The following is a 25281-nucleotide window of genomic DNA, read 5'->3' as shown; positions in this document are numbered from 1 at the left end:
ATAATATAGAGGTAGACACCCTCTCAGAGGATCTGCAACCACACTCTTTAGTTTGACGTCTTTCTGTTTTCTGTTATAATAGATTCACTTGTACAAACAAAAAGTTGATCCATTGATCAATCAGGAGAGTGACAGCGTGTGAGAGAGAGAGAGAGATAGATAGATAGATAGATAGATAGATAGATAGATAGAGAGAGAGAGAGAGAGAGAGAGAGAGAGAGAGAGACAGAGAGAGAGAGAGAGACAGAGAGAGAGAGAGCAGTGAGTGCAGGGTCATTGCTAAGCTCAAATAAAGATCCTGAATCATTAATAAGACATCCCATTTAACCTCCACCAAAGAGAGGCTGCACATGACAGAATTGATGTGTTTTTTTTACGTCTTTGGGACTAGTGTCTCTTAAGGTAGGCCTACTACCAACCAAATAGAACAACAGCCTTAGGCCTAACACTTGCTGTAGGAGAAGGCGTTAATTATCCCTGCAAAGTGTAAAGCTGCTGACCTTTCTGTCAACGTCTAGTGTTCGTTTGTGTAAACGCTGCGTTGTCCTGAATGTTGCCAACATCAACGCACTTTCTATTTTGGCAAATAGTTTATTTTTCCAATTAGATGTGAGGAAACACAAGACGCGCGTAATTATAGGTCTGCCCCGCGACAGGCGCTTAGACAAGGGAGGCACTGTTATCCGTGGGTGGAAAGGATGACCCTGACAGTACACTGAATACTCCAACTCAGATACTATTTCATACCGTTGTTATGCATCAGTGCATTGTGGTGAGTCAAAGTTACCAAAAGTGAGTAGAATATGACAACATAATTTAGAATATACAATAAAATAAGAACAATGTCAATGATGGTTGTGGTCTTTCTAAAAGGATTGCAAATTGCCAATACAAAATCCAACCAGTGACCACCAGACAATGTGGATCGAATCACTTCAAACCCTATCAACCAAGCATAATAAATAGTTATAAAGTAACCTGATCATAAAATATCAGTACAGAAGGTAAACATGATGACAGTGGTGAGGAGTAACTCTTGTTACGTTGTAACGAATGGTGCTAATGTATGGGGGAAAGCATGACATGCCCGAAATGTAACGATGATCTTTGAGTCATATGTTAGATGGTCATATGCTAAATCTGATTATAGTATTAATTTGTAATGATAATAACGCCTAACGTTACACCCTTATATCGTGCAAGCTAATGGTCAGCCGCCTGTTTGCTTTGACACACGATCAGAGGCTTAGATCTCTTGAAATAATAACAAATACCAACCTTTTCTCTTTCGTTTTCTCTCATATACGACCTATCTTGGTAGATATTCCTCTAATATTCATTCAGCAAGTGAAAGTGGATGGACATCGTATTATCGTCACGTCTTTACATCACAGTGGGTTCTCTTTTTTGACACAGGAAGTGGTGTCGTTTCTCCACTCCCATTGGGTGTCGCTCTGCGTTTTATCCTCTACCTATCGTGTTCGGTCTGCGGTCATTACACTTCCTCACCGCTAGATGCTGCTGTTGTCCACAAAGAAAGTAAAGGAAAGATCATAGATGTTTCTATTTCAGTGTCTTGCTTATTTTGTATTTATTGCATACTGTCGGTTCTAAGAAGAATCAAAGTCTCACGTGTATGTAGCTGAATGTATGTTTTTACCTTGGTGGGCGGGAGTGCTGTGAAGAGTCGTGCATTTGAAAGCACGGTTGTTCTCCTTTAAATGTATTAGAGCTATCAGTGCGTCCTGCTACGACCTTTGCCCTCTACAGGTGTGCTCTCTTGAACTGTTGACTTAACTTATTTTGTAACGTGGTCTACTAGTGGCCTCTATCATAACTGTGTCATCAGAAAATGAACTTTAACTCATCTCAAAGGGTCACACGATATTTCTTATGTTTTTTTATTGAGAAACAAAAAGACTACAATAGCGACCACAGAGGCAAGGCAGTACTACTCATTGAAAAAACAAACAAACATAATAATAACTATTTCATAATCAATCCAGTTTTAAACATGTCTTAATCTGTGAGGTACCCAGCTTTATCATTGCCTCCAACCACAAATAATTTGTTTTCCATGCAAAATATATTTTCTTAATTTGCTCCATACATACATACATACATACATACATACACACACACACACACACACACACACACACATACATACATACATACATACATACATACATACATACATACATACATACATACATACATACATACATATGCTACACAATGCATTTTATAACTTCTACCTTCCTCGTTGTACTAAGTATATCTATTTTTAAAGAATAACTTGAAACATAGCATACAATACAACATTGTTCATCTTTCGTTCAGGTAGATCTGTATAGGCCTATCTGTGGTTGCGGTGTCCACTGTTAATCAAAATATTTAGATCACAATTGAAGCAAAGTAGACCCAACATTCAGCGAGAAACACAAATAGGGAAAGTATGCCTTCCATTAAAATGTACACATTTAAAATACATTCTAGAAGTCAACGGCAAATCAAAAATCAACGTGGCCCCAAAAGTGTCATGTGTCATGTTACTTTTTGAAAACAGCTCCACGACGAACTTCTGTGCTGAAGGATTAACTTGTAAATAAATAGCCTGTTCGAAGGGTGCACTCGTAAAACCCAGCCCATTTACAATAACATATGTCACTCTCCCTTCATCCTCACACAATGTCTCTAACACACTATCTAAGTTTAAAAATAAATAAAGAGAAAATGAAGAAACACTTGATGCTTAGTCAGGAAGGCAACCCGCTTGCTAATCCGTCTCAGGACCGTACCACCACTAGGTGTCGCCATATTCACAACTGCACTTGGACGTCATATATAACCAATCATTGGCATGGAGATCTACCAATGATTGATTGATAGATCGATTGGTCGGTAACGAAATTATTGGTGACCCAACTATATATTAATACACATAGCCAGCTAGATGCACAAAGTCTAAATTAATTGAAAAGTGTAACTTCACGTGGCAACACTTTTAATTTGAAAATCCATGATTGTTGTGACGATATTAACATAGACAAGGAGAAGGCTCTCTTTGCTAACATGTTGTGATGGAACAGAGTACATCTGAGTGAGACTAGGTAGCGGGTTGGCAGGACAGGACAGGACAGTTGGTGGAGATCGGATGCAACTCTGATTGTGAAGATCAAATGTGTTTTGGCACTGGTGGCTGGTTAGATGTGCGGTGCTGATCTGTCATCCGTGACTATGTGCCGCAACTTGATGGCGGCGAAAGGATTCCCTCCACTGTGAGCGAAAAAACATACATGTCATGAGGACACGGTCCAAATAAAACATGCAACATAACTCCTATAGTGTCAAATACATTAGCTATCAACTTGAGATAAAAAATATTTATATCACAACAAAATCTGGGTAATTATCAAGCCTCAAAGGTATATCACTGAGACACTCACCCCAGAAAAGCAGGAGTCTTTCCAATTCCGTTGGAAACCTGTTGAAGGGGAGCAGAGAGGATCCTCAGTAAACACAATACAGTGAAGTAAACACACACAGACACACACACACACACACACACAAACACAAACACATGCGCACAATCATGGCGACAAATCTTAAATAACTGTGTAAAAACACACCCTTTGTCCAGCTGTTATGACAGCCAATGCTGTAATACAGGTCTGATGGGATTTTTCAAAACACCACCCCATCCCCTCCATACACACACTCATACATGCACACACACACACACACACACACACACACACACACACACACACAGACACACACACACACACGCACACACACACGCACACACCATGCATACACATACACAGACACAGACACACAGACACACACACACACAGATCTTTGTCACACTCTCTCTTACAATCTCTCTTATTCTGTATTTGAATCTCGTTCTCTATCTCTCTTTCACACTCACCTACACACACACATACACACACACACACACACACGCAAGCACACACACGCACGCACCCACAGCCTCCTCAGTAAAACCATGCGTCATGACCTCAGAGGCCTCTGCAGAGTAATCAGGAATCTAGAAGATCAAGAAAGTCAAGGGGCCATGACAAAGCCATAATCTCCTAGGGGCCGAGCAGCATTAAGACAGGTGTACACAGGTGGAGAAGGATGAGCACACAAACCCTCCACCAACAGCTGACACATGAGAGGAGGTTCAAGAGCCAGGTTATGAAAACATCTGGCACTCGGCTAATCCTGACTCTCAACCCCATTGCCGTGTGTGTATATGTGTATGTTTGAGTGTGTGTGTGTGTGTGTGTCTGTGTGTGTCTGTGTGTGTCTGTGTGTGTCTGTGTTTATGTGTGTCTGTGTGTGTTAGGGTGAAAGAGAGATAAAGAAAGAGAGTCATATACAAAACGAGATAGAGATAGTAAGAGAGAGTGGGACAAAGATGTACTAATGGCACTAGCAGGTATTCTCATGGCAAAGATGTTTTCAAATAGGTGATGGAGTATTTATAGAATATCGGAGTGATGCTCTCATCACTGGCGCTCTGTTGCAGGGAGAGTTTTATATTCCTTTGCAGATAATGACATGTAGAGCTTAGCTGAGGCACAGTTTTCATCAATTTAGTATTTACACACAGGTTGGTGGGGGGGGGGGGGGGGGGGGGGGAGCTAGTGGGTTCTTCTGTAACTACAGCAACCCTTGCCATAGAGAGGGGTGGAACTGAGCCTAGCCTGAACTACAATGTATTTGTATCGAGACAGAGAGAGAGAGAAAAAGAGAGAGAGAAAAAAAAGAGACAGAGAGAGAGAGAGAGAGAGAGAAAGAGGGAGAGAGAGAAAGAGAGAGAGAGAGAGGAAGACAAAGAGAGAGCGAGAGACGACAGCAGAGTAGGGGAGATCCCAAAAAAAATCGAGAAAGGGAAGGCCTGCAGTAAAGAGAGAGAGGAGAGAGGTGACGTTGAAGGTGTGTGTGGAACTCTCTCCTTCCCTCATAGTTCAGAGTTAGCAGATCTTTCATTACCGAGTTGACGGCACCTAATGAAAATGTGGATACAGTAAGTCCTCTTTTGTCGTCCCATCCTATTCCCTCACTCCCTCTATCGCTCTCTCCCTCTATATTATCTCTATCTCTCTAACTCTCTCTCTGTGTCTATCTCTCTTTCTCTCTCTGTATATATAATAATTTCTCTCTCTCTCCCTGTCTTTCTCCGTCTCTCCCTCTTTATATATGTCTCTCTCTCTTTCTCTCTCTGTTTACTTAATTATGTCTCCCTCTCTCCTTCTCTCTCTCTCTCTGCCAACCCATTATTAGTCGTTTCATTACTAAATAGAGGCTGAACACGGCTGGGAGCATTGTTGAGATGCCTGAGCCACGTATAGCTCATACCTCCTCCCCGTGCTTTCACTTCAATAACACTGCTGGATTCCCCTTGTTGACAACAACACATTGGATTGATATAAATTGGGAAAAAATATTACCGACAAACATTCACGGTATTCTCCATTTCGCAAACACAAGGGGGAACTTCCTTCACCAGTTTTTTTGTTGCGCTTGCATTGTTCAACAATTGTTCAACAAGCTCCAATACAAAACAACAGTATGCAGTATCACTATCAGGAAATAGGTTAACCACATTATTACCTTTCACAGGTTAACTTCCTGGAAAAGCATGATTATTCTCCTGGTGACAGTGGAGAAATAAATACCAGCGAGCTTATGGTATTTATTAGTACGGGGACACCCTTAGGGGTCAGGTTGCAGCGTTAGAGTTGTTGCTCAAGGGCAGCAATTAATCATCTGATGAATTATCAACCAGATCATGTTTGGCCTTTAATAGACATCGTATTGCCCTGTCAAATTATCAATTGAAAGCAAAAGATCAGTATGGTCAATGAGCAAGAAACCAAAACTACCACAGGATCAGGTACTGACCGTGCTGTGTGGTGAGGGGGTGGAGCCCCCCATGGGTCTGGAGGGGGTGCGGTCACTGTAGTCTGGGGGCGGGAGCAGCACAGGCTCCTCCTCTTTATGTTCCGGCAGGCTGACCTGGCTGAAGGTGCCCATGGGCGTATTCATGCTACCGCTAAAGAGACGATTGATACATTTACTTTGACATCTATATTAATATACCGTTCTTATTCTATATTCATTCTTTTAATCTCCATATGAAAGGATGAGGTCTTACCTGTTTGTATTGGCGTGCTCTGTATACGGTCGACAGTAAGATGAGGGAAACCAGCCCCGTCTACAAAACAAAGGGATGAAAAGCATGACTCTCAAACCACTACTTTGAAGAGCTCAAATGGCCGACAGTGTTAATCATAATCGGTTACAATGCTCCATTCTGTTTCAGCATTATGAACACACAATATCCTGTGCAACCTACACAACTAAAAACCCTAAGCACAAGAGCAACTGGTTTGACAATAGAATGTCAGCACAGCCACACAGGCAGTAACTGTATGTCCTGCAAAAATATGAAACATTCAAAAGATTTACTGCAACAGCCCTCCACTCCCACCACTATACTCCCACAAACACAAACACACGTACATACACACATTTTTGGAAAGATCATCACATAAAAAGAGGAAGGAGAAGGGTAGAGTGGGAGAGAAAAAAGTTAAATAAACGAAAATGAAACAGCTATACAGAAGAAGGAGAGAGAGAACATTTTAATATTAAAGACCATATAAATAAGGAAAGAGGCTGTTGGTGAAGGAGAGCAGGCAAAGAGAGAAGAGAGAAGAAAGAAGAGAGAGAGAGAGAGAGAGAGAGAGAGAGAGAGAGAGATAGTTTTCTGACTATAAAGTCAAACATGCTTGACAAGCTTTAAGATGGTTGAGATCAGGACAACGCAACAAATGGCAGGAACTTGTATTGCCACCCGGAACACTTGACACAAGTTTTTCTGTAAGGTAATGAATAAGGGTGTGTTTGAGCCAAGTGCATATTACCATCCCCATTTTAGTTTCTGACCAATTTACTTTTATGTCTTGGAATAATAAAAAATAAAAAAGTGCCCTAGGTTAAACACAGTTCAGTCACAGCTATGCTGTATTTTATCCAAGGGGCCAATCCAATCCAGAACTGTACACTCACACACTCAGCATTGTTCCTGAAAGGGAGTCATAAAGCTCCCAACATCCTGGATACTATTCTCTTTACTCTCTTTTTTTACTGTTATTTTCAAACCCCAATGTCCCCAGTCTACCTGGTGGTATCCGAGGTCATGTCTAAACCCTACCTTGCTCATCCTTTGGCTATATAAGGTTTCAAACACTAGGCCTCGACCCACAGAATAGGGAATAGAAGAGGCCCATTAGATCGCAGGATGGCCAAAATGTATTAATCTCTTCTTAAAAATATACTCCATGCATACCTACATGCCTTCCTATTTAATTTGGTCATTAGTATGTTGGAAGACTGAAAAGGGGAAATACTGTATTAATTCACCAACATACATGTTAAATATAACAATTGTTCTAACTAAGGAGAGCTGAGGACGAGTAATAGTAACGGTACTAGCCGCCAAATGGCACGCCCCAGTTGTTACAGTAAATGACAAAGAGCAGCGCTGAGCAGTGAATCGGTCACGTTGACCGCTGAACACGTACTGCTTGGTGGCGTCCAACTCGCCGTACAGCCAGCCGTCGCGCTCCTCCTGCAGCAGGAGGAGGATGATGTCGCCCTCGTCGAAGCTGAGCAGCGTGGGGTTGCTGCCCGCCTTGTGGGGGAAGATGGTCCGCACGCGCGACCGCTTGCCCGTGTCCAGGTCAGACGACTGGGACGCGGTGCTGGACAGGTTGTCCTCACCGAGGCTGCCCTGGTCTGGAGGTGGGTGGAGGAGGGAGGTGAGGGGAGGGAGGTGAGCGAATGTTTTGAAGTCCGCCATTGTTTCGTTATGATACTTATGGCTCTTTGGTGGCTGAATGGATCGCTCCTTACCGTTTTTGATTGGTCAATGCTTTTACTCTGTTGTGTTTTTTTTATTGATATTCAGATGAAGCATAAGGAAAAAATAAGACCACGAGAGTTAACGGGCACTAGAGTGAGTGATATCCACACCAGGAAGCCTCAGTGAGTAACACATTGGTTAAGATGATCAAGTCACATATTGTGACTTCCTTGACGACCACCAATACCCACGCACCTGAGCGCTGGTCCGAGTAGGACATGACGGGGGGCTGGTCGAACATGTTAGCCAGAGGACTGATCTGGGCCTTGAGCTGGGGGGCCGGGGGAGGAACCATGGAGTCTGCGTTTCTCTGGAGGAAGAGCACAGGAGCTTGCGTTAGCATTGAGTATTTAAGGCAAGTCATTAATACTCCCCCCCCCCCCCGGTCTTCCTTTTCCAACGTGTCTCCCTCTTCCCTGAGGCCACTCACGCGGTTGTAGTGCTCCACCCGCGGCGAGGACCCCGGGGTGCTGGCCAGGGGGGTTGGTGGCCTATCGATCAGGGTCATGATGGTGTCCGGCACGTTGGTGGCATCGCTGCACTTCTCCTGCCAGCCGGAGAGTTTCCCCTCCAGCAGCTCCTTGGCCTGCAGGAGGGAGGGGAGGGGTGGGGGTGTGAGATGGAGAGAGACGCAGGCCGTACCCTAACCCCTTACCCTAGTGAGCTTTACTATTTAGAATTAGCGGAACCATTCATCCGCGATTAATCATTGAATTTCCCATTGATTTCCCCTCTCTATCTGAATAGATGTTTGTCATACAGTAAGGGGTAGGATCTTGCTTAACAATGCCTATTGATAGGCTGACGACATTGGGGTTTTCTGCTGTGGGCAAAACACTTGAGCTACTATCTCACACCTTCATCCAAAAAAGATCAAATCAAAAATCAGTCCGATTTTTTCCAATAAAAGCCCCTCAGATAAGAATGGATTGTCTTGCTTTAAAAGGAAGACCACCAACAGTTGATGGCGGATCAAGTAGCAGGTGAAATACAGGTAGCTGTATCGGACCCCTTCCTTTAACCCCCATACCCCCACCAACCCCCGTCCCCACATGGTATCTCCCCCTTGGCTGACCTTGTCGTGGAAGGTGTTGATGTGGTAGGAGAACATGCAGTGTTTGTCCACCAGGAAGCAGAACCTCCTCTTCTCCTCCAGCAGCGCCTCCCTGCAGCCTTCGGCCATGAACTTCTGCATGTCCGTCTGCCGCGACGATATGGTCTCCAGGTACTAGGGAGGGAGGGTCAAAGGTCAACATAAGGGCACTGGGAAATGTATTATTATAAAAGAAAATCTTTTTCACTGGATTATTTTCGGGGGGGGGGGGGGGGATGCATGATATTCATGAACAGGTCCCACAAGGAGGTCTGTATGTACGCTGTGGTCATCAGGGACCCCCTTGAACATCATCAACCATCATTCAATCGACGGAAGGCCGACTGTCACACTGAAGCGAAAGCAAAACCGAAGCAATGGTGTTTCTTCCGCGTGCTACTAGTCTCAAGAAAGGGCTGTTCATCCCTTGTGTTGCCAAGGTACATGCTGTACTCTACCGTGTATTAAGTTGGCTGAGGTTTATATAACGCAAGACCTCATCTTGACCCATGAAGAAACTCCCATTAGCACAGGCACACGGACAGAAGCACACACATGCACACACACACACACACACACACACACACACACACACAGGCACACGCATACGCACACACACACACGCGCGCACACACATACACGTACGCACACACACAGTGACCACAGTGGCCGGGAGGAAGGAAAGCGACTGCTAGACCGTGCGGTGGACGGCGAACAGACCGGCAACGTCGTGATCTCAGCGTTATTAGAGTTCAGCGCCCACCTGCCAATCTCACAGAGCAGGGGGAGGACACGAAGCACACTGCGACCTGGCTCAGAGTTCGGCCTCCGCCCCACACACACACACACACACCCACACACACACCCACACACACACACACACACACATGAACACACAACCTCCCACCCAGCCAGTCACCCACCCCCCCGGTACAAGGGCAGCTCCATGAGCAGTGGCCAACTCGATGCGTTCGCTGAGAGACACGCGTTGCCATAGAGCTGGCGAAGGAAGACACACACACACACACACACATCCAACACACAAGTCTAGAGAAAGAGAGAAATTCTGGGGTCCGGGATTTTAATGACTTCTCTCTCCTTACTCCCCCCCTGGCCCCCCCGCGCCCCTCGGTCTTCCTGGCAATGGTGAATGAGGATCTCCTGGGACCAGTCTTTTCGTTTTCCTGCTGTGGGGTGTCAGAGAGACCGAGCTCACCTTTCTGCTCTCCCACTATCTCCCTCCCTCTCCGTACTTAGTTGGTGCACTTCCCCTCTCTGTCCCCCTCTCTCTCTCTCTTATCGCTTGCTCTGAGGAACCCCAGTTTCCATTTCAACCACAAATGATCACTTTGTGTCAGAGTGGGGGGTCACGATGGAGCTCATTATCTGATGGCGGGCGGACCCCTTAAAAAAACATCCTTGGTCCCCCACTTCCCTCTCCCTATCGCTCTCCATTGCTCTCCCTGGAGTCATTTCCCCCCCACATAACAAGCCAATCAACAAGGATGAACAGGCACAACGACAGAGAGAGAGGAGAGAGAGAGAGAGAGAGAGAGAGAGAGAGAGAGAGAGAGAGAGAGAGAGCAGGAGAGAGATAAGGACCAAATAATTGGTAAGGGAAGGTGGGAGAGACAAGATAGGTAGAGGGAGAGAGGGAAGGATAGAGGGAGGGGGAGAGACACACACACACACACGCACGCGCACACACACACACACACACACACACACACACAAACACACAAAACACACCCTGGCTTGTCGTCAACGGTGAACGCAAGGGCAGTATAATAAACATACAGGCATGGAACATAATACATCGGAGATTTAACCCAGGGAACCCCACCTTTTCACAATAAAGGCACAGTACCCAATAATATGGACCCGACCCAAACTAGTACACACTGCATCAAGATCAGCGGGCTGATAGCTAAAGATCTGACGCTGTGCGGAAGGGGTGGGGGGACGTTTCATCCAAGCCACTTGGATCATCAATTTATCAAATGTTCATCCCGCCCACCCTCCCCTTAAACCAACTACTCTGTAATCAAAGGAAACCTGGCCAGGTGTAAATCCTGGTGTGTCCCTACTGTGTGTGTGTGTGTGTGTGCATGTGTGTGTGTGTGTGTGTGTGAGAGTGTGTGCCTGTTTGCATGTGTGGTTGTGCGTGTGTGTGCATTTGTGTGTTTGAGTTCCGCATGAAGACATGAGCATCCATCCATGCGCGTCTTTACGTGCATCTGGGTGAATGCGTGTTTCGATGAGCACACAATTTTTTCCGCATCGTAACTGAGACGATAGCGAATGGCCCTCGCACTGTGATAAATCTGGAACAAAGAGCTGTTGGCATGGCAACATCAACACGGAGGAACACTTCATGTGCCCACCTTGCCACACCGGGTTAAACACTTTGCCTTCATGTATGCTCTGTTCCTTACTACTTGAAAACGCAATGATGGAAATCTGTCCTATTTTATGTTGGCAGATGTGTTTACGTACTCACAAACACATTTCTCAGTTTTCTTCAGTGTAAAATCAAAATTCAACCATTTTTTGCAATTATTTAGTGAATAAGTTAATAATATTACTTCAACTCTAAATTAACATTGAAGGAGCAACATGAATGGACACTTTAACCGGCCTATCTAGAAATTACAAATCTACTTTGATCAGTTAATAAGAAATGTCCTAATAAATCAATAAGCCAACAGTCATTGTCATTAATGTTGTTCTTTAAACTTTTAATATTGTACATTACAACTCTCATTGAACAAGGAGCTCAGCTTTTATACACTCTCGGCAAAAGAACTTCAATACCATCCACCACCTTTAAGTACAGCTCCTCTATTTCACCCAGCACAGAGCAGCAACACTACAGCGAACCTCGCTAGCACCAGCTGACTGTAGACAATGTTCTCCAACGCCCACCCACAGGGTAAGGGCCCGGTGAGTTCTTTGAGGTCTTTCCACCATGTCCTACCTCATTCTCTTTGATGTCGTACTTGGAGGAGTTTTTCCCCTGGCTCTTCCTCCTCAGCTTCTTCAGGTCGGTATGGGAGCGCTCAAGAGAGTCCTGCTTCACCTTGTGCTCTGTCTGGTAGCGCTTGAAGGTTGCCTGAGGAGACACGGTGATATGCTCCTTATGGATATAGCAGTAGATAAACGAATGGATGAATGAATGGATGAGTGGATAGATAGATGATTGATGAATGGGTGAATTTTGGATGGATGAGTGGATGGATGGATAGTTGAATAGATGGATGCATCGATGAATGCAGAAGGATGAATGAATGGATAGATTAATAAATGGAAAGATAGACGGACGGATGAAGAGACAAATGATAGATAATGGATGGATGGATGAGTGGATGGATGGCTGAATTGAAGGAGGTCTGAAGAGAGCTGGATGGATGATTACGCCAGAATGGACGTACTGATCGATGATGGATAAATGTATGGACGGACAGACCCGTGGCCATGCTGGACAAGGAAGTGTCAACACTGCATCGATTATGGCAGCGTGCCACTCCCTTACCACCACAGCCAAACCCCACCCAACCCCAGACACAAGGCGGTGTAGTTACATTCATGTATTTGACATCCATCTCCGTCTTCTTCTCAAGCTCGATGATGATCTCACGGTGGAACCTCTTGAACTGTGAAGACAATGGAGACGTAAATGTTACTATGACCGTATTTCTGTGAGGACAGGATTCCTGTGGTAGGATGGGCTTATCAACAAGCTGGGCATTAATGATTTACAGCTCGCCCCTGTTGCAAAACCGATCAGTTGTAGACCCAAAGGGCGTTACTTTAGGATTGACTGCAGGAAAATACAGACAAAGGTAAAAAATAAATATTAATTGTTGAAAAGAAATAGATATCTAACTGACTACAAAAGTTCTTGATGAGAATTTAGTGATACACCTAAATCAATGTAAAATGTCGGGAGCCAATGCAGTACAGCATTCTACTTTTCAACTTGTTCCAACATGTTTATTTGTGATACAGAAGGAGGTTTGTGTAATTTATCAATAATTCCATTTCAGTATTGGGCCACTATCCAATCACCAGAATCACCATCACTGTGCGCCTATATGATAATGAATATATCCATAGGTGTGACATGACTATGTTTACTGTAATAACTACTATAGCATTTTTTTTTGCAGTGAACAAGGTGCAAGGTTTTTCAGCTATGAATATACAAAGACAGTGAGCTAAGTTAAGTTCCACCATAAGATAAGAGCACCACTAACTTCAACAAGACATTAAGACTAGCTTGTTCCCTCCCCTTATCCCATGTGGCATATAAGTATCATAGAGTCAATGATACAAATACTCTCAATATATAAAAAGAACACAAAGACACCACCTTTCACGATAAATCAAGTCAAGTAATCTGTACTGCTGCAGTGTCAGCGTTTGCTTGTGAGGTTCAAACATGTGACTTGTGTCTCTCTAATTGTACATGTGACTTGTCACTCAGGTTTATGTCTCTCCAGCGACAGGTATTCAAAGCATTCTTCCCAGAGACAACACCAAGCTTGAAGCCGGTTCTGCCATCCACTCTGAGCTTTCCGCCTCACCTCTAGATTCAAATGTTATTAAAAACTCTAAGTAAAGCATGACCAAAAATGTCCATCTCTCTGTTCTCAAGTGGAATTCTTGCCTATTGCTGACATACTTCGGTTAGGTATCTAAAGATTATGGTTACGAGGTGACGGAGCGAGAGAGACCTTTCTGGAATGATAATTGTTCATAAAAGAGGTGTGTGTGTGTGTGTGTGTGTGCGTGCGTGCGTGCGTGCGTGCGTGCGTGCGTGCGTGCGTGCGTGCGTGTGTGTTTGTGTGCGTGTGTGTGTGTGTGTGTGTGTTTGTGTGTGTGTGTGTTGCCAACCTGCACAACAACACCACCACGTAACCTTGGTGAGTTAACGACATTGTCCAGAGGCCTTAAAATCCCCCACATGATTCTAGTGGTCTGAACTAGCTCAAATGATTACACGTAAAACCCGGGGCTTCCACTGCATACTGTGGCTTTTCAGCGTCCCACCGCGGCGCATTGGACTGCGCCATAGGGTGAATTTCCATACAGCGGTTGCTCATGGGCATATAAGCAGGAATATCTTTGTCGTGTGCTCTGCACTTGCTGCTAAAAACCCTCCAGGCAATTCCTGAGTCCAGATCGGATCGGCATTTATGCAAGATCTGATAAGATGAACACTTAACTTGGAACTATGTCGTTCCCTCTGCATAACAAGCAAACAGCAGGGCCATGGTCCCTCAACAGATACTCATGAAACTTCTTATTTCTACCAAATACTATTGTACTTACATTCTCCTCCAGTTCCATTTGAACCATCTTGTGGGTCTCTCCGATCTCCATGAGGACCATGCCTTGGAGACACAAAGATATACCAGGAGATTAGATGAGTGGGTTTTTGATTAATGTGACACGAGAACAATTGATGAGAAAAGAAAAGATAAGCTCCAAAACATATTACAATGCATTGAAATACATGGTGGTCTAATCGTATTTCTGATAAAGGACAGCAATTTGGCATTCCATTAATAAAAAATGTGTATAGGTTTATTTGATAAAATCCATGTATCTAGGTGTGGTTAGTTGTCCTTGTTGTGACAATATAATATAGATAAGAAAAAGCATATCACGCAGCTTAAAAAAACAACAGATAAGAAGTGCAAAAAAGGCAAGAAAGAATGGCAAAATAAATGCAATTTGGAATGCAAGAAAGTATTCTTTGGAACATAAGAATGTTGCAGTCAATTAAAGACACAAATGAACGTGTCAGCTGACTGTAGTGTATATACCTGTACATGAGTATTGACATCAAAACAATCTATACGGCCCACAAACTAGTTCTTTCTCAATACAGTTCATAAACTCAACACACCAGCACGGGACAATCTAAAAAGGAATCTACCGACAACACATGCCCCTTTTCCGGCTGTCGGTGTTTGAACAGCTGTATAATAAGAATCGTTTTATTCTGTTGCCATAGATGAGAACAATCCACGTTCACACAGACCGATCCCAGCGATTGCCGGCAGGCGTACTGCCGAGGACAATGGGCACCGCTCAATACAGCAGACGGCAAGGGACAATCAGACCTGAACCCTTTCCATCACAATAGGGTTACATCTAGACCTAAAGGTTCACTACAGGACAAACAGTGTTCTGGCAAACAGCAGAATACACAGCGGGTGCATGCAGGACTCTGCAGAATGTCCGTTCCGTGCTACTCTGTTCTAGGAGGGCTCTGGGAAGGTGGAGCAGAACGGGAACAAGCGTATCAGCTGCGTCGAGTACTTAAACAAACGATATGGGCACAAGTTTGAGTGCCCCCTATATGCACACACGCCTTCGCATATACACACACATACATGCATGCACACACACACACACACACACAGAGGCACACGGACACACACACACACACCCAAACACACACACACACACACACACACACACACACACACACCACACACACAACTAGTAGCCCTCTGGACCACGGCTGCAGGGCAGCGGAGTCCAGCTACAACAACATTGACCTCCGAAAGGTCCCCAGAAAGTACTGGTGAAGGCCTTCTTTGTGCTCCGGTGGCAGCGGTGATGCGTGTGTGTGTGTGTGTGTGTATGTATGTGTGTTTGTGGGGGTGGGGCTGGGGAGTGGGGGAGCAGGTGATCTTGTTTATACAGTCCCAACATCCAACAACAGCACCATATGAGCACAGGGGGATTGGGGGGGAGGTGATGAGTTTGAGGTTGGGAGTGAAGGGGAGGGGGGGGATCTAAAAGGTTAAGGTACACCTGCAGGGTTCCACCTGTGATGCCAAGGGGCTGGATAATAGGCTGCTGTACCGCACACCTGAACAGGATAAGCCCTGGCAGACACCACTGTTTACCTTCACAGGGCACTAAGATTGGCCCATGCGGAAATGTTACACTTGAAATGGTGGACTAGTTATTGTTCTGTCCCTGTGGCAATAATGGCTAATCGACATGAGACATGCATGTGGCTAGAGGCAGAACAAGCCAAGAAGAGTATATAAAGTTAAAGCAAATGTTTTTCCTTTTAAAAGCACTTTGATTTGGTGGTAGAATGGCGGGTAAAGATTTATACAGGAACTTTAAAGTCATTTGTAGTAAACTTTCAACGGTGTTCACTTGTTTCTGTAGACAAAGCATTTCCAAGGCAAGATACACCAAAAATCAATTGTTTGAACTATAAACCGCCTTTCTACTTACGCGAAATCAGAGCAAGGAGGAAGTAGGAGAGAGATATGAAGTGGACTTCTTCAGCACAATGACAACATTACGGTGACTCACTCTGAGGTGAGGTGTAAGTAAGTAGATTAGACAGGAGGGAAGCCATCTTGCCAGGCTTCGAGTTATGCCTCAAGTTATTTTGAATGAAACACATGAGGACAAACACACTCAAAAGAAACTTGCCGTCTATAATTTGATGTCATGGCATCTACCAAGGTTACACCTTAAGCATTCCTTGCAGATGACATGGTGACTTGTCATGATTTAAACCTTGTGGTGTCATAGGTAGTGGTAAGTGATGGAATAAATGGATAAAGTTATAGGATAGCCTATAATCGTGACAAATTGTACATGATAGTTCACATGTCGGACCGGTGGCACTGCTCTTTGGCATACTGAGCTGTTGTGTGTACGTTCTTGCGATAACAGTTTTTGTTTTAATATACCTGAATGCGTTTAATGTGTGTGTGTTTCATTTTTCAAATATTAAACAAAGGCCTCAGAAAGTAAAAGACCCCCCCTTTAAAACATGCGTTCTGGGCAATCTGATATCATATGACCAAACGCATACAAATCCATGTTTAAAGGGGTTCTTATGCAACATCAGTGTGGTTAAGCCATTCTCAGTCTTTATCCAACAGCTGAACTCGCTCTGAACTTTGCAGTTTGCGGTCGATATATGTCCCCTTAAAGTAAATGGTGCCAGACAGGTTGGAGGTGAACCCAAGTGGCTGCACCCCGGGGGTCAGTGTACTGTACATGGGACGTCCCATCTGCCTCACTGTGGTCACCACTAGATCTCTTCTCCATTACGTTCATCTCAGGAGAGGGCTAGGGAGGGAGGGAGGGAGGGGGAGGAAGGGGGGAGGGAGGGAGGAGGGAGGGAGGGAGGGAGGGAGGGAGGGAGGGAGGGAGGGAGTAGTGAATCGTTGGGTGTTGCTATGGGCACTTTATTTTCCTTCCTGATAAAATATTGTCATAATAAGTCATACAAGAAGGTGCGCATGCAAGTACAGGTGCACGTACACAATCTTACTCACACACACACACACACACACACACACACACACACACACACAAATGCACACACACTCACAAATCTATTTGGCAATAGTCTGGGAGGCAGTACATCTGATGTAATCAAGGAAATTTTATCTATGGACGCTAAGAGTTTCTATTGCCATTTTTTTAAACCAAGAGACTGATTGGTCTAATATGTATTCATATCTGATCAATTTGAGATAACAGCCACTTGAATTTGATTGACTTGAATATTTCCTTATACAACCCCTGTTCAATGTAATGAAAATGTGTGACTCAATGTCATAATGTGAATGTACTCTACTGTGTCCCAGTAGCAACAAGCCAAATCCCATAGAGTAGTGGTTCTCAACTGGTTTAACCTTTTACTATCGATTTACTAATATTCCATATCAACAATCCTTTCCTGTACCATTACACACATGGAGTGAACAAAAAGCTGCAACAATTGTGGCTAAACTCAAGGAAATAGTGAGCCTTTGAACCATGACTTAACACATTAGTTCATTCTTTCTAGAGATAAAGGTTTATAGGTTACTTATGGGTCGCGGCCCACCAGTTGAGAATCACTCCATCAGAGCTCATGTGCTGAAGGTTTTGTTTAGAGCTAATACATGGACAAAATTCATACAAAGATTGTAGTTTAAAATGGTCAAAATGTCATCTTGCTATCTCAGCTTAACCCTACTATTGTCAAGTGAAAATAAGGGGTTCCAAAGTGCCCGGTTGCCATGGTTAGTGAGCCGGTATTGCTCGGCACCGCTGTTTAAACAATTGTTTATTGTGTATGTAAGAAAGTAGAGGAGCTGTGATAATATGGAGGCCCAAGCCCCAGGGAGTTATGGCCTACTATTGGTTCCTGTGAGGGCCCGTAGGAAAGGAGAGAATAGAGATTTCAAACCGAACCTACCCACGGTAATAGCTCTTCTGGGTGGGAGCCCTGTAACAGTGAATCATCATCATGTGCCATGTCACCAAACTATCCCCTGTTTATTTTTCTCTTAGGGTAAATTCCCAGAAGATGTTATGGTGTCTTATCAAAGTGTATAACTCAATATGACACAGATACAGTGATAGTAGAATGAAACTAGACAACATATCTGAGATGCTGAACATACATATAAATATCTGCAGAGAGGTATTCACAATGTGAAGGCAAGCCAATTAGAAAGGCTTGGATTGTTAAGATATGTGGAGCTTTTAAGGACAAAATCTAGACTAGAGATAGAACGTGAATGATAGAGAGAGAAGAAAATGTGTGCGAGAGAGAGAGAGAGAGAAAGAGAGAGCGAGAGAGAGAGCGAGAGAGAGAGAGAGAGAGAGAGAGAGAGAGAGAGAGAGAGAGAGAGAGAGAGAGAGAGAGAGAGAGAGAGAGAGAGAGAGAGAACTAAGGTGTATATGTAGGGTAGAGTAAGTGAGAGGGAGAGCGAGAGTGAGGTAGACAGCAAGAGATCAGAAACGGGGGCTGGGTCTCTGACACCTAACAGAGATCTATCAATCCATCCGTCTGGCAGAGAGAGAGAGCGAGAGAAAGACTTGCCGATATTAGGTAATAGTTGATTCTTGAATGTACAGGGGATTCTGGTGATGTCATATCTCTAGAGAGAAATGGTCTTTCGCATCCTGACGACATCGCAGTCTGTGGGACAGATTCCAAATCATCCCACTCACGACAACATCCCCAAGCCAGCAGTTTTGAAGATTCACAAACTCTTTCTCAGCCTACTGTGACTGACTTCATCCCCCGTTTAGAGGAGTAAATTGGCTGCTCTCCAAAGCAAAGATGCTTTACAGAAGTAATCAGGCTGAAACTATCTGCCCTCAATCTAGGCAGGCAGCCATTACCATTTAAGTCCCACTGAAAGCTCGACCTCAGTGTTTCAAATAGCCCCACCGTCAGCGGAGGGTTGACAAGTATAGCTAAGAGAAAAGGTGGAAGAGGTGGTGCAGGTGGTGATGGTGGGGTTGCTGTTCTTTCTACAATAACTTTTTGTCGATAGCTACTCTTTTGGGGCCACACCCTGTAGGTCACAACAGCAGTGTCTTTACAGGAAGTCTCTAATTCTAGACCCATTGAAAACCCTGATTGGAATCGTGTGTTTTGCTTTCTTATTTCCTCGGGGTCAATGATTTATACAATACCAAATGTCATATTTGAAGCACACACAATAGGTTCTGATTTTGCAGAGATACGGGTATGGAAGCTCAAACCACTTGGCTTTTAAAAAAGGGATTTCATGGTGACAATTGGTGGTATTGGACCGGCAACCCTGGGGGCCTTTAGGTTTCACGGTGGGTAAAATGTATTTATTAGACGAAAGTGGTTCTGGCTTAACCCATCAATGATGACAGATGCCTGTGTTAAGTGCAAATACCTTTCTCTATAGTGCTTAACAACAGGAAGGGAACTTAGAATGTCCTTGTTTGTTTTTGTGGCACTGGTGCTCACTCACCCTTCCACTCTCTCTTTCTTTTGTCACTGAGTGTAATCTTCTCTTCTGAATTTCCTCAAACTACCTTAAATTACCTTAAAGCCACTCTCCCTATGACCAAAACGCTGTCCTTTTTTACCACATTCCCGAAATGCTTACCATGTCTGCGTGGTCGGACTAATTTGCATACTATTTTAAAAGCCGACGCAAAGGTCACACCACAAGGAATCTGACAAGTGCTTTTTGTCCGTTGTCCAAAACTTTGCTTTCCGAGTTTAATCTCCTTGCCTTTATAAGGCGATAACGTGATGACTTTGGCTGTTGGCTACAAAGTTGTGTGGACAGAACCAATGTTTACAAAGTCATGGAGAGGGAAGGGAGGTCAAACCACCGTAACGGCTACCTGTACTACACTCGTACCACCTACTTTTAGGAACCACACTGAACTCTTTAACCTCGGAGTGAGGAGTGAGGAGTGAGAGCAAAGGAGAGTAAAACTTTACTATATGTTAAGGCCTGTATTTAGGAAGTATATTTTGTAAAAAGGCCTATATTTCTATTCATTTAATCTCTTAAAAAGTTATGAATGTTATATAAACATAAATATTTCTGTAATTCAAATATCTTCCTGAAAATAATAAAACTACAATCTGACTGATGAATGTAGACATCACCTCACCAGGAGCAGTATTTCAAACCGAGCAATACAATGAGTTATTTAAATAAAAATCCATAAAGATGGAGAGCTACATCACTATGTCACTGATCTCTATGCCTGCACTAAAGCCAGGGATTCCTTGGAGAGTCTGCAGGTTGAACATAGTGGTATCAGATGAGGATCAAAATACAACTACGTGAATCACTTTTTTGCCGTAGAGCCTGATAGGAAGGGGATCTGGTGGGAGAGGGGTTTGAGGAGAACAGAATTCTCTGTCCGTCCGGCTGTTTGTTCAGTTTGTTTGCCTCCACCGTTCTGTGTGACGAGTGAAAGAACTCACACAGCCCTGCCGTTGTCACTTCGGCCCTGCAAAGAGTCCGACCGAAGACTGGGAGGTATGCTTTAAAGAAGGAAAGCTTCCAAGGGGACGTGTCCATCTTGTTTGTGATGGAATCCTAAAGCTAATTCAAAACAGATCGGAATGGCAGAATGACGTATGATATGCTCCACAAGGCATCAGTCCGTGTAGTCAACTTTCAGTTTATTTCACATAACTGAATTGATGTCTTATTGTTTTCATGTATATGTATTGTAAGGATTGTATTCAGCTTAAGCCTAGGTTCACCCAACATTCATTCTTTTCTTATCACAGTGAAACATAATGGGATAAGAACACATAACCTGGTTGACATGACGATGAATGTTGCAATATCAACGGTATGGAGGGATGATAATTGTTCCAAAGTGATAATTTGTTGCACCTTGGGTTTTGTCAACCATATCAATTCAGTGATTTTCTTATCTGCAATTTCTATTTAGCAAAACCTATGCAGAGAGGCCAGCACATCGAAAGCAAATGTTTTTTTTAAATTGTCCAAGCAGTGCTGCCATTAATGCAAGTGGTGAGGAATCCAAAATGTAGGAATCCAACAGGTATAATGATGTCTGATTGGGTCTAGGTTGATTTCCCTTCTGGTTTCCTAGTTGTGGCTTTGTGTCTCTCTCTCTTGGTTCTTGTCTATGCAAGACTGCTGGCATAACAACAAACACATTTTTCTGAAGTTAAATGTTGGTTTTTGGAACAATATGCAATCTTTCTGTTTCCTTCAGTTACTGTCTGCTCTGTTAAGTATTTGTTGTTGTTTTTGTCTTCTTTTTTTACACTTGGTAATCCCACAAGGGTCAGGCTCAGGAGTCAGGGGTTAGGGGATAAGGGGTTAGGGGTTAAGGGGTTAGATTTCCACTTAGATTTCATGCTTTGGTTCCTCTCTAAGAAAATCTTCTTAATGACAGCATTATAAAATGATTCAATGTAATGATAGGACAAAACAATGATCCACAGAAAGCCCTATAGAAAGGTCCAATAAGCATGCAAAAAGACTGTCACGATAACGCAGATTCTATTATAGTTTGTTTTTCTCACAGACCACGTTTCCATTTACCAAGCATTTCCGTGGAGCAGATCTGTCTTTGTACCACAGCCACTGTAACCTTAGCTGAAATGTCCTTTATAGACACAAACACACGGGGAACACTTGTAACAACATGAACCAGAACGGCTGATATATATTCTGTACCCCCTGCACCACATCCCCTTGGGTGGAACCAGGGCATCTCTGTATTTCCCCAGTTCAGGGATAATGATCGGCGCTGAGTCACAGACAGGTGAATGACTCACAGTACAAGCTCAAGTCTCAGAGACACAAAGAAATATCAACAGAGCGACAAGGAGGTCGTGTGAACAGGATAGGTTGTTATTCTCCCCCCGTTCCCTTGGCCAATTCGGGTGATAAAAGGTGATAAAAATGAGAGGATGGTAAAACCAAAACCGTATTTCGCTAGCTTGACTCTTTGAAAACCTATGTCTACTCAGCGGAAAATGTTATAAACATTACAGCTATATACCGTGCAGATTACAGGTGGAGGAGGAGGGGGCGTGAGCGTGTTATGGTTTGTGTGTGTGTGGCGTCGGTCAAAACAACTATGAACTCACCGAGTTCTCTGGAGACGGGGGATATTGTCGCATTTTCTCCAATCTTCGAGACGGCATCAAAGTAGGTCTTCCCTGCAAGAGCCATGGCTGGGATGGAAAGAACAAACAATAAGACGTCTGCGTTACAAGGACAGGATCTGAACAATTAAATTATAGTGTAAACTGCAAAAAGCAACTGCCATACAATTTTAAAAATAATCAAAATAAGTGAAAATGTGATTTTGGAAAACTTGCTCTGAAATTGAATTCAGTTTGAGTTGAAACTAAAAGTATCAACTTTCCTTTATCTCAACCATGCGAATGATTACTTGATTGACTTGGAACATGGGTTTTCATGGTTGCGGTATTTTGGGATGCGTTTTAGGGCCTTCATTGAGTAAAGCTGATTGATTTGATCTTGTGAGTGAGTGATCTTGGGAGCAGCCAGTCATGCAGAACAATGCAGAACCATGTGCCTGAGTGGTATTGTTCTCCTTAGACGAGGGCTTTACCTGTGACGGTTTTCTCATAGTTCTTTCCCAGGGTGACCAGGTTCCTGAGCCCGGGGTTGAACTGTTCCATCACATTCTAGAGCGGGCAGAGAGAGGAAAACAACATCTAGTATGACAAACCCAAACTTTAGTGATCAATTTGAATCTTTTGCTCTAAGATAAGAGTCAGCTCTTGCTTTCCGCCCAAAAACATTATAAATAATGATATTGTGAGTAGGGTAGAGGCCACACACAAACACACACTCACATTGTGTGTGTGCGTGTTTTTTTTTTTTTAAAACACACACAGTGTGTGTGTGTGTGTGTGTGTGTGTGTGTGTGTGTGTGTGTGTATATGTATGTATGTATGTATGTATGTATGTGTGTATATGTATGTATGTATGTATGTATGTATGTATGTATGTATGTATGTATGTGTGTATGTGTGTGTGTGTGTGTGTGTGTGTGTGTGTGTGTGTGTGTGTGTGTGTGTGTGTGTGTGTGTGTGTGTGCTTGTTCTTTAAATAGCATAGGGGACGCCGTTTCACTACAAAAGCAATACAATGTTTAATCGTTAACTTAACCCCCCTCACTTTTCTTTTTCTCCGGCTCTATAACGAAGTCTGGCACCAGGAGTCTGCCACGAGGAGTCTGCCCCCCCCCCCCACCCCACCCTCTCTACCTATTGAAACACCTCAACAATCGAGTGTTGTTCGCCTCCCAAGCCTTTCCCTCGGCACGCCCCAACGAGAACAATAAGGCTTGCGGTCGGCTGAGAATTAAGAGTTGTGCTCGGAATTAAACAACCCCCAAAACAGGTTCTCTCTCTCGCTTTATCGCTCTCTCGCTTTCTTTCCTTCACTAGCTCTCCAGTCCCGACTGTTTCCAGGATAGATAGAGATAGTGAATGAAACTATCATGACATTGGTGAACACACACGCACACACACACACACACACACACACACACACACACACACACACACACACACACACACACACACACACACACACACACACACACAGATACCGATTGGTTGTACAGTGTTGTTGAGAGATTTACCCCTGATTATCTGGCGAGGTGTCGCCTGGACGTGATTCGATCAGTGTGGATTGAGATGTATATAGGTATCTCTTATCTTCGGATTAGCCATGCCGATCACATGTTTCACTGTCTGGGGTCACTACTGTCGGACTATCAGCCTATGGAGCGACTTCCAAGAATGATCGAGGCAACTCTTTTTATACCTGTTACTTAGTGCACTTTGAAACTCAGGTGGGGTGAAGCTAAAGTATGTCTCTGGAATAAGAGCGGTCCCGTACACTGATATAGCTAACCTAAACCGACTGACGGAAACCTCATCATAAAAATCCCTCTAATAAAAAAGTCACTAGAATCAGTCACTTGAATCACATCATGATATTATTTGATGTGCTCCGCTTACCTTGTAGGTGCTCTCGGTCAGCTTGTTGACATCGTCCGGTTCACGAGACATATCTCAGCTCCTATGCGGTTGATCCTCCGGGATCACTTCTATAGAAAAAAGGTATCGATCGAGCGACTATAGGGACGAGCTTCACGATCGCTCAAAGAAGAAGCAGCGCGTTCCTGGTTCCCAGCGGGCAGACGACACTCGGTGATACACACCTCAATCTGTGCATGTGGGCAAGGAGACGCAGAGCCGAGCCAAGAGACACACTGCGTTTATGACCGTTCCCTGAAACTAACCGCACACTCTGACAACTTCCCGGTGTGTGGAGGCGTGTGTGTGCGTGTGTGTGTGTGTGTGTGTGTGTGTGTGTGTGTGTGTGTGTGTGTGTGTGTGTGTGTGTGTGTGTGTGTGTGTGCGTGTGACAGCCGGTGAGCGCGTTGCTGTTTCGGGCAGCGTGGCCGGGTCATGACGTCATGGCCATAGTCATGCACTTTCAACACCGCCGTGCTCGTTATCATGATGAGTCTATATGAGCTAGCAGAGGGTTGGGCCCACCATGGCACCACTCCCTGGACTGGGAGCTATGTTTGATTACGTGTGTGTGTGTGTGTGTGTGTGTGTGGACGTGTGGATGTGTGCGTTTACCTACGTGTGTGTGAGAGAATGAGAAATTTAGAAAGATATTGGAGCAGTTTAGGCAAAATTTTACTCTGGAAACTAACGTTGAACTCTTCGTTAAATTTCCCATTTCATCAAATTCCTGTTCCTCATTTTAGATCGACATAATTGGAATTCATATTTGACTATTAATAACGTACCGTAAAACTTGTGTATCTCTGGCACCACGATGCGGACGTTCATTGGCATAGGAATTACGCGCGCTTCTATCCATTACGCATCAACTACAGCGTAGAATAAATCAGT

The 25281-nt window shown here is 44.0% G+C and overlaps 2 protein-coding genes across 2 annotated transcripts in view; both read right to left on the bottom strand.

The window, feature by feature from the left end:
* Positions 1-1419, bottom strand: part of tecpr1a (tectonin beta-propeller repeat containing 1a) — a 16146-nt gene extending 14727 nt beyond the window's left edge. The window contains exon 1 of the mRNA XM_079757516.1: positions 1279-1419. The gene's annotated coding sequence lies outside the window, so the exon portion shown is untranslated. The remainder of the gene's footprint in view (positions 1-1278) is intronic.
* A 479-nt stretch (positions 1420-1898) lies between these two features.
* baiap2l1a (BAR/IMD domain containing adaptor protein 2 like 1a) lies at positions 1899-24668 on the bottom strand. The gene is made up of 14 exons (XM_079756738.1): positions 24370-24668; positions 22947-23022; positions 22456-22542; positions 14376-14437; positions 12623-12694; positions 12019-12153; positions 9024-9176; positions 8379-8534; positions 8144-8258; positions 7608-7821; positions 6176-6235; positions 5923-6073; positions 3450-3487; positions 1899-3279 (listed from the first exon to the last, which is right to left on the bottom strand). Exons 1-14 carry the CDS (start codon positions 24418-24420, stop codon positions 3207-3209), a joined length of 1443 nt encoding a protein of 480 aa, XP_079612864.1. The 5' UTR covers positions 24421-24668; the 3' UTR covers positions 1899-3206.
* Between the last annotated feature and the right edge of the window lie 613 nt (positions 24669-25281).

Source organism: Pollachius pollachius (genome assembly GCF_949987615.1).
Source record: "Pollachius pollachius genome assembly, chromosome: 19".
In the NCBI taxonomy this organism is placed as follows: Eukaryota; Metazoa; Chordata; class Actinopteri; order Gadiformes; family Gadidae; genus Pollachius; species Pollachius pollachius.
Note: the sequence above shows the minus strand (reverse complement) of the source record. Positions and strands in the feature narration are given on the sequence as shown.

Bases quoted from the DNA above. Each gene is read 5' to 3' on its own strand.
- baiap2l1a (XM_079756738.1), bottom strand. From the start codon at position 24,420: ATGTCTCGTGAACCGGACGATGTCAACAAGCTGACCGAGAGCACCTAC. The intron at 12,695-14,375 runs GTAAGTACAATA...TTGTCTTCACAG, and splicing joins AAATGGAACTGGAGGAGAAT to TTCAAGAGGTTCCACCGTGA. The intron at 7,822-8,143 runs GTGCGTGGGTAT...ACCCACCTCCAG, and splicing joins CTACTCGGACCAGCGCTCAG to ACCAGGGCAGCCTCGGTGAG.